The sequence below is a fragment of the Hyaena hyaena genome, unplaced genomic scaffold (assembly GCF_003009895.1).
Source record: "Hyaena hyaena isolate Hyena2069 unplaced genomic scaffold, ASM300989v1 scaffold_9, whole genome shotgun sequence".
Lineage (NCBI taxonomy): Eukaryota > Metazoa > Chordata > Mammalia > Carnivora > Hyaenidae > Hyaena > Hyaena hyaena.
Genome location: NW_024080641.1, coordinates 772,887 through 786,809, shown reverse-complemented (window position 1 = coordinate 786,809; position 13,923 = coordinate 772,887). Strand labels below are relative to the sequence as shown.

Sequence of the window (13,923 nt, the reverse complement as noted above, 5' to 3'; positions counted from 1 at the left end):
CAGGCTGCCCTGGAGAGGTGGCCATGATGGAATGGTGGGCACTAGTCTCGTGCTGGCCCCAGGAGCCATGCATGCGAGCCGAGCACCAGGCTGAGGCAGCCATACTGGAAAAGCGACTTTGGCGAGGCAGCCATGTTGGATTGGTGACGGTGGCAACACTGCTCGTGACCTGGTTGTTGGTTCTTAAGTGGCCGATCTTTATTAACTTTAATAATTCATCTTTCTGGCCCCGAGGTAGGTTTCTTTGATCTCTGGTCCTACGGTGACCTCAAAGCATAGTGGAGGGACTCAGAGTCCCCAGAGTTCAGAGGTCTGTGGGTCAAGTCTGCCTTCCATGGCTTGGAGCTGGGTATGAGAGAGAGAGTGTCTCAGAGGCCTTGATTGGCAGTGTTGGGGGTGTGGCGGGGGGCTCTGTACCTACCTGGAAGGTGGGGGGAGTGGGGTGTCTCCAGAGGAAGAGGCCCCACGGGGTTCAATGTCCCCACCTTCAAGGACGGGGCCCTTCCCCTTCCCCTGGCCTTGTATGGAATTGGGCATCCAGTCTGGCCTGCCCCAGCCTTCAGGACCCAGGTGTCCCGTCCCCATAATCCGCGCAGCAGGTCAAGGGGAGACGGCCGGGGGGCTGGGGGCGCCCAATTAGGAGCCACATGGCTCGCGGGCCCAGGGCCCTGCCCTGCCTTGAGATCCCCTGCTCTCTGCGCACAGATTTCTTACCCTTTCAGGACTCAGGAGGCCAGGCCTTCCTGCAACTCTCACCACAGGCATCCAGGCCTCACCCTCGGAACCTCGGTCCCCAGCCCGGGCCTCTCAGACTAGTCTAGATTCCCAGCTGCCTCCTCCCGGGGACCCAGGAGTCCAGCCCCCGCCCTGCCCCGCACGCACCTCCTCCTGCTCTATCAGCCCATCCTCCTCGTGGTCTTCCTCCCCGTCCTCCGGCGTCGGGTACTCCTGCGTGAAGGGCACGGCTCCCTGGGCCGAATGGAAGCGCAGGCGGTAGAGCAGCCGCACCCACTGGCCGAACTCGCGGTCTCGGGTCTCGGGCGGGGCCCGCAGCTGCAGGTAGAAGGCTCGGCCTGTGCGGAACTTGACCTTGAGTTGCCAGCGGCTTTCGTCGTGGATAAAGAGTTGGACGAACTGCAAGGGGAACAGCCTGGGGGGGCGGAAGGGGCGACCTCAGGTTCTGACCCTCCGTGGCTCGACAGCCTTGTGGGCCTGGGCACCTACAGGGTCCGGGCCACCCACCTCAATGCCCCTCTCTCTCCAGAAAGAGGCCTTTTTCACTGCCTCTTGACTTTTATCCATCCCAAAGCACCTTCGCGTCTCCCGCTGGTCCTTCTAATACATAGCTGCTTTCTTGAAACTTCCCGTTGAATCTCAGAAGGACATCGACACATAACAGGTCCAACAACCAAATTCCTGATCTTCTCCCCAACCCCAAACTGCTCCTCTTCGTCTTCCCCACCTTAACTACATCCTCCCACTTGCTCGGTCAGAAATCATGGAGTTGCCCCCTCGCCCAACTTTCTCTCTCTCATCCAATCCTGCCACCAAATCCTGACGGCTCCACCGTTCAAATGCATCCCTGATCCGACCCCTTCTAAGTCCTTCCGCCACCAGCGGGTCCGCCACCACCCATCTCCGGCCTGGGCTGCGGGCTCAGCCGCTCTGTTCCCACACGGCCGCCAGAGGGCGCCGATTAGCACCTGAATGTCACGTCCCTCGCGTGGCTTCGCGGAAAAAGCCAAGTCCTCACCTTGACCGCTAGGTCCTGCAAGATCTGCCCTGTCGCCTCTGTTCCCTCTCTGCTCACTCCCCTCACTCACTCAGCCCCAGCAACAGTGGCTTCACCACTTTTCCATAAACCAGCCTTGCTCCCACCTCAGGCCCACAGCCTGGAATCTTCCCCCCCAGCCACCCGATGGCTTGGTCCCTTAATCTCTCTCATGTCTTTCTCAAGAAGCACCTTCTCAGGGAGAAGTTCTATTTACAACCTGAGGCTTCTGTGCGGCCATGTCCACCCTTGCAGACATCCCTATCCCTACCCCTCTGGTATGTCTGCACAGACCAAGCTCCACCAATTCTGTCTCCCGTCCTGGTAGGAGGAGGGCTTGAAAGGCAAAGACTTTGATCCCATTTTGTTCACGGCTGCCCCACTCTCCCCCCCCCCACCCCCCGTCTCCCCATGAGCTCACATCTGTGGTAGGTGCTCAATGGATGTTTGTTGAGAAGTGGATAATTTGGCCCAGGTCATACAGTAGGGATTTGAACCCAAGTCCTCTCCGTGTTCTTAAGCACCACACTGGTAGCCACATTCCCCCCCCTCCCCCCCAGCAATACTACCTCTAGGAACTGATCTGACAGACACCCTCACACCCGTGTGCCTGGATGCCCTCTGCCAAGCACACTGGCTGTAATCACCAGACATCAGCCACAGCATCAGCGTCCATCAGTGGCGGCTCCATCTGTGTGACCTTCCCCAAGTGGCCGGATAACAGTTTACATTCACAGAACGCTCCCCCTGGGCGAGGTGCTGTCCCAAGCACCTCACAGTCCTGTACTCAGCATACCCTCTGACAGCCCTGCAAGGTGGGCTCTCCTTATCCCCGTGTTCCAGATGGGGAAACTGAGGCACAGACAGGTAGGGCACTTGGCCAAAGCCAGTGATGAAGAGGTGAGCCAGTATTTGAACCCAGGCAGGAAGGCAGGCAATCGTCGAGGACGTTCCCTGCCACACGGTAACAGCACCAGATGCAAGCGGTGTGTAAAGGGGCAGAGTATTCACCCTTGTGTGTCCAGAAAAGGGCTTGCTGGTTGTGCTTCCGCTGACATGAAATAATGAATATTGATGTGGGGCTGATGGGGGAGGGCGCAGCCTGCAAAAGTGGCATGTAGCATGTGCCTGTGGCTGTTTTTAAAGGAAGGTGGGGGCGCCTGGGGGGTTCCCTCGGTTAAGCATCCGACTCCGGCTCAGGTCATGATCTCACGGTTGGTGAATTGGAGCCCCGCGTCGGGCTCTGTGCTGACAGCTCGGAGCCTGGAGCCTGCTTCGGATTCTGTGTCTCCCTCTCTCCCTGCCCCTCCCCCGTTCGCACTCTGTCTCTCAAAAATAAACAAAAAATTTAAAAATAAATAAAATAAAGGACGGGTGAACACGCACCATATAATTGTCAGGACTGGCCCACGACAGGTCAGAAGTGAGGAATTATAGGGGCTGACTGAGGCTTGATACTTCATTCTCAGAGCAAGTTCAGTGGTTTTTAGCTTGATGGTATGTTTACTTTGGGGGATGTTGAAGGAGATTATGGGGGTCCAAGCACCTCTCGGCACCGTCCTCAGTGCTCCTCCCACTGTAGGTCACGCCTTGGCGAGCGGTGAGGTCAACTGGTGGGAGGCAGTCAGCACTGAGAAGGAGCGAGAATGTGCCCCAGTGAACCGTAAGGCGTCAGCATACTGCTCTGTGAAGTGTTCTCAACGTCTCCGGGCAGGGGCAGGGGCGGGCAGGGGGGTAAAGAAAGGCTGTAGGGAGCCTCAACGTGGTGTAGGTCAGAATCCGATTCTGCCACCAAGTGGCTGCAATTTTTTTTTTTTAGATATCAGAATTGCAGACAATGTGGACCCCTGTGTGTGTGTGTGTGACTGTGAGTCCTTCCTCTCTCTCTTCCTTCCCTCTCCCCCTCCCTTTCTTTTTTTCCGTTAACTGTGGTCAAAAAAGTGAAAGCCAGGGGGATCTGGGTGGCTCAGTCAATTAAGCATCTGACTTCGGCTCATGTCATGACCTCATGGTTCGTGGGTTCGAGCCCTGCGTCGGGCTCTGTGCTGACAACTCAGAGCCTGGAGCCTGCTTCCGATTCTGTGTCTCCCTCTTTCTCTCCCCCTTTCCCACTCCCACTCTGTCTCTCAAAAAAAATAAATGTAAAGAAAAATTGTTAAAAAAAAAAAAGTGAAAGCCATTAGCACACAGTTTTTGTAAGGGTACTACACATATGGGAAAGTTTTGTTATTTGCAGCTAGAGTTGGAGGGAGGGGCGGAGGAAGGGAGCGAGGTGTTATTTTGTGCTCTGTATGTTTTGTACTTTGGGGTGTGGTTGCATTACTTGTTCAATGAAAAAAAAAAAAAAAGACCCGAAGGGGTGGTGTTTTGTGTGGCACCGAAGCCCAAGCACCATGAGGTCAGTGGGGACCTTGAGGGGCTCAGTTGCTTAAGTGTCACAGTCTTGATTTCGGCTCAGGTCATGATCTCACGATGTGTTAGATCGAGCCCCGTGTCTGCATCTCTGACAGTGCAGAGCCTGCTTGGGATTCTCTCTCTCTCTGCCCCTCTCCTGGCTGTTCTCTCTCTCTCTCTCAAATAAATAAATAAACATGAAAAGAAACAGAATCATGAAGTCAGTAATGATGAAGAGCCCTGAGATTCCAGTCCCAACCAACCCCTAACCCACTGTGGGTCTCGGAGCCTCAGTTTCTCTTTTCAAAGGATGGGGCTAAGAGTATAAGAGTAGGTCAGAGATGAGATTATGTGCCTGGCCTAGGGGGCACCTGGCATGCGGTAGGTATGGCATAAACGGTCATTCTTCTGATCCTTGCCAGGGTAGGGCTGTGGACTGTCCCCCTCATGTCCCTCTATCTCTGATTTCCAGCCCCTGTGGGTGGCCCTGCCCTTGTTCTCCTGGATATATGGCCGCCCACAGAGGACTCCCCGCCCTGGGAGTCGTCTGTGTGACGGCAGGTGCCGCAGGGGGCCCAGGACGCCCAGAGCTGGGGAAGGGAGGGGGCCAGGCTGGGGTGGGGACAGTCACCCAAGGAGCTGCAGGCGTCCGTTATCCTCGGCGGGGCCGGCCAGCAGCAACAGGTCTGGGAGCTCCAGGGCTGGACTGGAGGCTGCCACCCCCATGGTGACCTTGTTGGCGATTTCTCCTAACCGGGTCACCTAGGGCCAGGGGTTAGAGGTTAGAAGCCGGACAGATGGAAGGCAGGGTTGGTGGGGTTAAGGATCAGGAACCAAGTGTATTAAACACCAAGTCCTGGGGCAGAGGTCAAGAGTCACCGAGTGTGAAGTCAGGGAAACTGAACCAAGGGAATCAGAAGCCTGGGTTCATAAAGAAGCTAAAGGTCTAGAGGTATGGGGGGTGGGAGTGGTCCGGAATTCCAGAAGATAAAACGTTACGGGAGCCTGGTCGGAAGTAGGCAGAGCAGGAGCCCTTGAAGTCGGGAGGTCAAGGCTCCAGCCCAGGCTCCGTGTCAGGGGGCTCGGGGGCTCCACACCTGCACAAAGTTGCTCTCAAAGATGGGAAAGTCTCGCAGCTGGTCGAACTCGCCGCTCAAGAGGTGGCGCTGGAGCCGTCCGGGCCGGCCCGTGGGAAAGGCTGGAACCAGGGGGCATTCTAGAGGGGTGAAGTTCAGAGGTCTAGTCCAGGAGGCTAGGCCTGGGCCTCGCATCTGGTAGGGGCCAGGAAAGCCCCGCTCTGAGGGTAGGGGAGTCGGAGCTACCAGTCTTCGCATCGCCGGCCCCATCCCTCACGGGGACCCTCACCGGATCCAACCCTGCCAGGCCCGGCTTTGCGTCTCACCTGTCATCCCACCTGCTCTACCCCGGGCCGGCTTAGTCTCGTGCCCCCTCATCATCGCAACGCCCCGCCCCATGGGAAGAGCAAAGGGAGGTGCCTGAGGAGAAAACGGATTCGTGGAGCCGCGGACTCTATCGCGTCACAACGCGGCGGACCCGCCTTCAACGTCACCAAAGAGACGACCGTTGGTGACGTCATTATAGGGGGCGTGGCCTAGAGATCTGGGCGTTGCGGCGGCCACCGATGACGTCAGAAGCCCGTGGCGGGCGCTAGTGCGCCGGCGCAAGAAACTGGCGCAGGCGCATGGGCGGTGTGCTCGGAGGCTCCAGGCTCACTCCCGCCCCCGGCCTGGTGGGAAGGGGTGATAATGGCGGCGGCCGGCGCTGTGGCTACTCGGCTGCTCCTGCTCTTGCTGATGGCGGCAGCAGCCCCCAGTCGGGCGCGGGGCAGTGGCTGCCGGTCCGGGACCGCTCTGCGCGGGGTGAGTGCTCAATGGCTCTGCACGGGGAGCGGGGCTGACGGAAATCCTGGGGCTCGGGTAAGATGAGAACGAGGCATTGCAGGGCCAAGAGAGAGAAAGAGGTGAAAGTGAGAGTGTAGTTAGGAAGGCTGTAGCTCTTGAACATGCATGAGGGGGCGAGGCTCGGATGGGATCTTGGTCCCTGGACCTTCGGTGGTGTGAAAACGAGGATGCGCCGTTGGAGCGAGAACTTCAGGCTAACGTCGGAACGCTAGAGAGCCGTAGTCTTAAATATGCATGAGGGGGTGTGGCTCGAGGGGAATCTTGGCGAATTAGACGTAGGGGCGGCTAAAACAAAACCGGCACATGGGCTCTGGAGTGATTGAACAGGAGGTTCTGCCTCCTGAATATGCATGAGAAGGGCGGGATCTTGAGTCCAGGATTAAAATCTGGACACGGGGTTGCGAAGGTGTGAGGGCTGCATAGGTACAAGGGCGTAGGGTGGGGTACGCAGAGGTAGGACACGTTTGGACTTAGAGGAATGGAGGAATGATGGCGTGGAATCTTTTTTTTTTTTTTAAGTTTATTTCGAGAGAGACAACGAGCAAGGGAGGTGCAGAGTGAGGAGGACAGAAGATCTGAAGCCAGTTATCAGCGCCAGCCTGATGTGGGGCTGAAACTCACAAACCGCTAGATCATGCCCCGAGCTGAAGCTCCAGGGCTTAATCCACTGTGCCACAGCCACCCAGGCACCCCTGGAGCGCGTGGAATCTTGTCTGTACTTGATAAGGGTCGGAATTTCAGAGGCATGGTGGCTGTTGTGTCTGTTAAGGTGAAAAGGGGCGACTTGAGTATTAGATTGGAATGGAAACGCAGGTATGCTTTAACTCACGAATGTTTATGATGCTAGGTGGGAAAGTGACCTGGAGACAGTTGCCTCCGAAGCAAGGTTACGCTTGTTTGTAGGCTCTAGTTTTCTGGGGACGGTCCAGATCATGAATTTTCATGAAAGGGATGGTTCCTGGTGGAATCATGGATAAGGGTCAGTGTTTAGAAAAGAGTATGAAAATCAGGTTCCCTCCCCACCCTGCATCTTGTCCCGGGGTCTGTGGGCCTTGCCTTGCTGAGGGCTCTGCTGGTCCTCACCCAGGCACCTGTCTCTCCCCTGCAGGCGGGGGCAGAAGGTCGAGAGGGTGAGGGCTGTGGCACCATGGGGCTGCTCCTGGAGCACTCATTTGAGATCGGTGAGTCTGGCAATGTTCCTTGTCTGGGCGCTTACCTGCTGCCCCGTGAAGTCAAGAACATGAGTCTGGTGCCGCCCAGTGTGAGACACGCCATTCGTTTACTAACAGCTTTGCCCCTAGGAGTGTGTTTGGATTATTCTGGGGGAGGTTGGGGCAGGGAGGGCACGGGAGAGTAAGAACTCTACCTTTGAATACTCCCTCACCTGTAAGACAGATCCTAGGTTCAGAAAGGCCAGTGCGGCATTTATAACCTCAGAGCGGACTCTTCAGACCAGCCAGCTGTGGCCTGCATTCGTGGCTACATGTTCTGCGTGCATTCACTCAAAAGTGCTCACAGCAGTCATGCAACGCAGTGGGTCTTAGGGATAGTCCCACGTTCCAGAAGGGGAAACTGAGGCTCAGAGGGGCACCGCACAAGGTCCCTTTGTAAGTGAATGGTAGAGCCAGGACCTGCTCTGCAGCCCAGCTTAAACTCCTTTGATTCAGGCGTTCAGATTCCCAGAGCACGGGTGTCAGTGCGGCCTGGAGGTCTCAAGCCCCAAACTCTGGGACACTTGTTTGTAACACCGAAGCTGGGACCCTCTGCACACCTCCTGACTCGGTCCCTGGCATCTGCCCAGACCACGGGTTCCCACATGGCCCAACGGTTGGAAGCCCCTGTATTTTGTAGCTGGGAAAACTGAGGCTCAGAGAGATCAGGTGACTGTCCCTGGGTCACCCGGCAAGCAGAGGCAGGGCTCAGGAGCTGTGGTGTTCAGATGTCTGCTGTGCGCTGCCCTGTGAGACAGGAGGGCGGGACATGGTGGGGGGGGTCCCCATGTTCCAGGTGGGAAATGGGGGGGCTCAGGAGAGAGAAGTAACCTGGTCACTGCGAGGGTTGAAGGGTTCAGTGGTGGGGCGGTCGCTAAGCCCCGACTCCCCACAGATGACAGTGCCCACTTTCGGAAGCGGGGTTCACTCCTCTGGAACCAGCAGGATGGCACTTTGTCCCTGTCGCAGCGGCAGCTCAACGAGGAGGAGCGGGGCCGGCTCCGGGTGAGGAGGGGACCTGGGGCTGGCGCGGCTGGGGTCCGGGGGGCGTGTGGCTTGGAGCACGACTTCAGGGCCTTTGCCCGGGCCATTCCTTCTGCCCAGTCCATCCTTGTCCCCCAGGTTTAACGTAGTTAGCCCCCCGTCACCTTTCCCAGATTCAGCCGAGATGCTCTGCAGTCAGTCAGGAGGAGATTTGCTTGGGAGGAGAAAGCGATCCCTGTAAGAACTGAAGGTTAACGCAAGAATGTTAATTCAGCCGTAGCCTGCTCTGTGGCCTCCTCGAGGGCTGGGCTCCTTCCAGACCTGGCTCAGTCCTCCCTGGAGACGGGCCAGGGAGGTGCAGCAGGCCAGAGGGAGAGAAGGTGTGGGGGGGGCGGGGAACAGCCATCTTTTAGGGAAAGCTCACAAAAGCTGCTGCCATCCGCCTCCACTCTGTCCCTTTGGCCAGATGTAGTTGCAAGGGAGGCTGGGAAGGCAGCTTTCGTTCTGGGCAGGCCCGTGCCCTCCCTGTGGGGGTGGTGCACCCCAGCCAGCCTTCCTGTCTGGCACCCACGTGACTCTTGGGCACAGCTGCCTCCCAAGAGACATTCTTGCTCCTGCGACTGGGGAGTCCAGATACGGGGTGGGCCAAGGTGCAGCTCGATCCAGATTTGGGAAGTGTCCTTGGGACTCACTCCATTGCTGGGCTGGGCTCTGCTACCCTAGACGTGGCTTTTCCCCCAGGTGCGCCCAGTGGCTCCTGGCCTCGCCCCCCCCAGCAGGGCCACCCCACCAGGACGAGTCCTGGGTCAGGGATTGGGGGGGTGGCTGAGCGAGACTGGAGAAGGGACCCCCGGGCCCAGTGGCAGCCTAGGTCTGGCGGGGGCCATGCGCTGTCCCTCTCACTGCCACCCTCCTCTGCCCTGCAGGATGTGGCAGCCTTGAATGGCTTGTACCGTGTCCGGGTCCCTCAGCGCCCTGGGGCCCCTGATGGCCCAGAAGCCGGCAGCTACGTGTCCTCCTTTGTCCCCGCGGTGAGTCAGTGATGAGGACCGTCCTCACTCGTCCCACCTGCCCGGCCTGGCTTCCACCTTTGTGCCCCAGCCTTTATGCACAGGGGAGACTCAGGCCTGGCCTTGCTCTCAAGGGTCTCCTGGGCTGGAGGGGGACAGTCCAGGCGGCGGGCGCTTTGATGGGGCAGCACAGGGCCTAGTGGGGAAGTTGTTGCGCTTGGGCTTGTGCCCAAGGGTGGAGGGAACCGCGAAGGGCTTTGAAAGATACTTCTGGGCCCCGGGAGCGGGGGCTGGAGGCTCGGGGGTCTTGGCGCGGGCAAGAGCTGGTGGCGACCCTCCCCTCCCTCCCCCCTAGTGCTCCCTGGTAGAGTCGCACCTCTCGGACCAGCTGACGCTGCACGTGGATGTGGCTGGCAACGTGGTGGGCGTGTCGGTGGTGACGCACCCCGGGGGCTGTAGAGGCCACGAAGTGGAAGATGTGGACCTGGAGCTGTTTAACACTTCAGTGCAGCTGCAGCCTCCGGCCACCGCCCCAGGGTGAGGACGTGCAGGGTGCGTGCAGGGTGCGGTGCCCCAGGGTGCGGGTGCCCCAGGGTGCGGTGCTCCAGGGTGCGGGTGCCCCAGGGTGTGGGTGCTCCAGGGTGTAGGTGCCCCAGGGTGCCAATGCTTCAGGGTGCAGGTGCCCCAGGGTGCAGGTGCTTCAGGGCGCTGATGCTTCAGGGTGCAGGTGCCCCAGGGTGCACTGCTCCAGGGTGCGGTGCCCCCGGGTGCAGTGCCTGAGGGTGCGGGTGCCCCAGGGTGCGGGTGCTTGGTGCAGGGCACGGGCACGGGCAGCCCAGCGTCAGGCTGAGCCGTCCTGCTGCCTTTGCTGCCCGTGTCCTTGTGGGCTGACGCCAGCCCCTCACCCTGTCCCCTTCTTGGCCACGCCCAGTCCTGAGACAGCTGCCTTCATCGAGCGCCTGGAGATGGAGCAGGCCCAGAAGGCCAAGAACCCCCAGGAACAGAAGTCCTTTTTCGCCAAATATGTGAGTGGAGCTCTGCCTGCCCCCGTTCCCTCCCATCCTGGGTCCCCCTCAGCCCTTCCGTCCCCGCCACCCTTGGCCTGTTCCCCGTCCTCTAGGCCTCCTGTGCGTGGGGCTCGCTCGTCACCTCTGGGCCTGTCCCCCTGGCACCTAGGCCGGGCCCCAGGCCTGGGCGGCGGAGCGAGGACTGTGGAGCCGTGCGCACTGCTCTGCCTGCTCTGCTGGCGGCGGCGGTCACAGGCCGTGGGTCTCCGCAGATGGGGGACGCAGGGACGGGCCCTCAGGCTGGAGGCAGTGCTGGTCTTGAATAGGAGAGGCCCGTTTGGAGGAAGTGCAGTGAGGAGGGCTGAGGCCGGGACGGGGGTGGGAGGCAGGGGCTGCTGTGGACCGGGGAGATTCGGGAAGGAGAAGGTGGGTGGTGGGACGCTTTGGGAAGGGGCGATTAGGGGAGCAGGCCTCTGGGTGGCGGGGCGCAGGAAGCGGGTCTGAAGCTGGCGAGGGGCGGGGCCTGTGCGGCCAGGCTGGAGCAGCCGGAGGAGCTGGGGGGAAGGGGGAGCACGGAAGGCTGGTCCCCACGAGGCCAGGGCGGGGGATCGGGGGACAGCAGAGGCCACTACAGGTAGCGGGTGCCAAGCCCCACAGCCCTCAGCGTGGTGCCCGTGGGGCCTCAGTTAGTTTGCCAATAGCTCCTGACTTCAGGGTTGCCTGACAGCTGAACGGCGGGGAAACTGAGGCCCAGAGAGGCCAAGGGCCCACTGCCCCAGCTCTGCTCTCCCCAGTGGCCACAGGACTCCATGGCCATCCCTAGCCCTGACCTGTACCCCTCCCTCCCCAGTGGCACCTCATCCTCGGGGGGGCCGTGTTGCTCACAGCCCTGCGTCCCGCCGCCCCGGGGCCCGCGCCGCCGCCGCAGGAGGCCTGAGTGAGGACTGAGCCCCCCTCCCGCCTCCACCCTCCCCGTACCCCACCTGCCCTCCCTGGACCTGTAGTGATGTAGGGGACCTGGGCCCCCTTCCCTCATGTGGCCTCCCCTCATGCCGGCGCCCCTACCTTCCCCGCCCTGGGGGAACTCTGCTCACACTCACTCCTCTTCTTTCTGTGTCTCTGTCTGTCTGTCTGTCATCCCATCCGGCCCGCAGTGGATGTACATCATTCCCGTCGTCCTGTTCCTCATGATGTCAGGAGCACCGGATGCCGGGGGCCAGGGAGGGGGCAGCGGCGGAGGGGGCGGTGGGGGCAGTGGCCGTTGAGGGGCCTGTCACGCCCTGGTCCTCTGTCATCCAGGCAACTCCCTTCTTGCCCAGAGTGCCCGTGTCCTTGGTTGTCCTGGGAAGGGTTTGCTACCAGCTGCTCCCATCTCCGTCCCAGGAGCCTGGGAGGACGCCCCCTCCCCAGGGGTCCTTTCCCTCCGGTCCTTGCTGTTTCTCTGGGCGGGGGGCCGCATTCTGGTGTGCTCCCCCTTCCCCTGCGGCCCCTCCACAGCCCCTACGGCTTCCCCGCGCCCACAGCATGCAGCTCGAGCTCCTGGGCCACCTGTGGCCTTGTGTTTGTCCCCCTCACTCCCCCCGCGCCACAGTTTGGGAACACGCCGAGTTCTCTCCAGCCTCTGTGCCTTTGTCCGTCGTCTCCTCATCCTGCCTGTCCCCGGCTGGGCTAGGTGGTCCCCTGACTCGTCTGATGCTGGATCGGGCCACGCGCTTCCCACCCATCTGCCCTTGAGGGGCCTGGCACAGGGGCGGGCCGGCCAGGGCGCCCCGCAGGCTCCGTTCCTCCCAGCAGCCGCGCCTTGGGACGCTGCCCTTGCCCCGGCCTCTATCTGCCCCTGGCCCTGCGCAGTTGAGGCTGCCGTCAGGATGCCAGGCCTTCTGTAGGCTTCGGGCCGTGTCGAAATTAGGTTTAAAGTGAGAACAAAACTAACGTTTAGTGGAGTTGAGGGCCGGATGATGTAAATAGACCCCGTTCCCCTGTCCAGAATGTCTTCCCTGGGTCTGGGCACTGGGCGGCGACTGCCTGGCCTTTGCTATTTATCACCCCCACCACTCCCTCTTTGTCTATTTAAAACCATTAAAAAATATATTGAAATACCTCAGTGTTTTGAAAAGTTACAACTTCTCAGCAGCCAGATGCAACCGTTGATTTGATTCCAAGGAAATCCGGGTGCCCAAGCTTTCCTGAACTTCTGCCGTTCGCGGCAGGTCGTCATTCAGAAGCACACACAGGGCCGGCGGGTCGCTGTGATGGCTGTGGAAGGCCCCCGGGGTCGTGTGGCTGTTTATTAAACTGTCCCCATGTTCAGCATGTAGCTTCCTGCTCGATGTGCTGGACACCTAGCAGGACAGACATTGTTGTCCGGGCTCTCTGGGGAGTTTGAATCCCCGGGACGAGGGACTGAAGGTAGAATTACTACGGCAGATCAGAGGTGCTTTTGTGAAAAGGTAATTTTTGTGAATTTTTACGAAATTTTTATTAAAAGGTAATCATGATAGAGCACAGAACTCAAAAAGATACCATAGGGTCCAAAGCAAGGGCCTTCCGCCCACCCCGGCCTGGTACTTGCTCCCCTTCCTGGGGGCCGCCTGCGTTTTCCGTCTCCTGGGCCTGCTTCGGAGCTGCGCTGTGTCACCAAGCAAATGCGGAGCTAAATCGTTTTTACAAAAAGTGTGTTGCTCTAGTTTTTTCCACCCCTTCTAAATTGGGGAGGTTTGCGTGTCGGACAGAATGCACCCTCATTCTGTGACAGGGCCGGCCTGGGATTGATTTCGTCGGCCCCTCGTGGATGGAGCCGTGGGGGTTCAGGCAGCGCCCCACACACGCTAGCCTCGTTTTGTGCAGGCGCACGAGTCCGCAGGACACGCTGCCGGGCCGGGGCCTGCGGGGGGCGGTCTCAGCTGCCGCCTCCCAGCCATGCTGGAGCTCTTCTTGCTGAAGGTCCTCGAAGCCACCTCCAGTTCAGACACCCCTCGTGGGCTCCAGGCCCAGAGGATCCTCCCAGGGACCTCTGAGAGTCCGCCCCGTCGGAGCTCCTCCAGGAATCCTTACCCCAGGATGCAGGGCCACCACCCACCTGGCCTCGCAGACCAGAGCGCTGCTGTGCCCTACTCTGCTCTTCGTGCCTCACCCCTTCTCCTCTGTCCCCAGGGTCCCAGCCCTGACTTCCTCCTCCCTGCCCGGCCCATCAGCCCAGCCCCCTCCCTGGCCTCACCAGGGGATTTCTTAACCAACTGAGCCCCGCAGGCACCCCATCATGAGGGGCTTTCTGACACCAGAGCTGCCCTGGCTTCTCCCCCGCTCCCAGCCTTGCCGTGGCTCCCCAGGACAAAGCCCCAGCCCCTCTGCCTGGCCTCGGAGGCCCGTTAGTTTTTGTTCTGTTCCTCCTCTTCAGCCTCATTGATGAGCACCCCCTCAGATACCACCTGGCCAGCCCGGAGGCACCCTCTACGCCCTCCCAGCCTCAACCCCCATTCTGTCATCCCCTCTCCCTCTGTCCCTGTGGAGCCCACTCGGTCCTCTGGCCTCCTGTCCCCTGGTCGGAGGTGGGAGTGCGCCTGCAAGGGAGATGCTCAACGAGGGGGTCGCCTCTCTCTCCACTTTCCTGTCTCTCCTTTTGGA

At 60.0% G+C, this 13,923-nt stretch overlaps 2 protein-coding genes across 3 annotated transcripts; one reads left to right on the top strand and one right to left on the bottom strand.

The window, feature by feature from the left end:
• Positions 1 to 173: 173 nt before the first annotated feature.
• On the bottom strand, positions 174 to 5,734 carry FAM71E1 (family with sequence similarity 71 member E1). Its single transcript, XM_039248852.1, has 5 exons — positions 5,568 to 5,734; positions 5,263 to 5,381; positions 4,797 to 4,927; positions 883 to 1,150; positions 174 to 345 (listed from the first exon to the last, which is right to left on the bottom strand). Exons 1-5 carry the CDS (start codon positions 5,638 to 5,640, stop codon positions 289 to 291), a joined length of 648 nt encoding a protein of 215 aa, XP_039104783.1. The 5' UTR covers positions 5,641 to 5,734; the 3' UTR covers positions 174 to 288.
• A 101-nt stretch (positions 5,735 to 5,835) lies between these two features.
• On the top strand, positions 5,836 to 12,399 carry EMC10 (ER membrane protein complex subunit 10). Of its 2 annotated transcripts, XM_039251251.1 has the most exons (8): positions 5,836 to 6,045; positions 7,196 to 7,268; positions 8,194 to 8,303; positions 9,209 to 9,313; positions 9,648 to 9,829; positions 10,224 to 10,317; positions 11,150 to 11,236; positions 11,454 to 11,542. In XM_039251251.1, the coding sequence occupies exons 1-7, from the start codon at positions 5,932 to 5,934 to the stop codon at positions 11,234 to 11,236; spliced, it is 765 nt and encodes a 254-aa protein (XP_039107182.1). In that variant the 5' UTR covers positions 5,836 to 5,931; the 3' UTR covers positions 11,454 to 11,542. The 2 variants fall into 2 exon arrangements, with proteins under 2 accessions (XP_039107182.1, XP_039107173.1); XM_039251242.1 differs by lacking the exon at positions 11,150 to 11,236 and having other exon boundaries at positions 5,837 to 6,045; positions 11,454 to 12,399.
• The last annotated feature ends 1,524 nt before the right edge of the window (positions 12,400 to 13,923 follow it).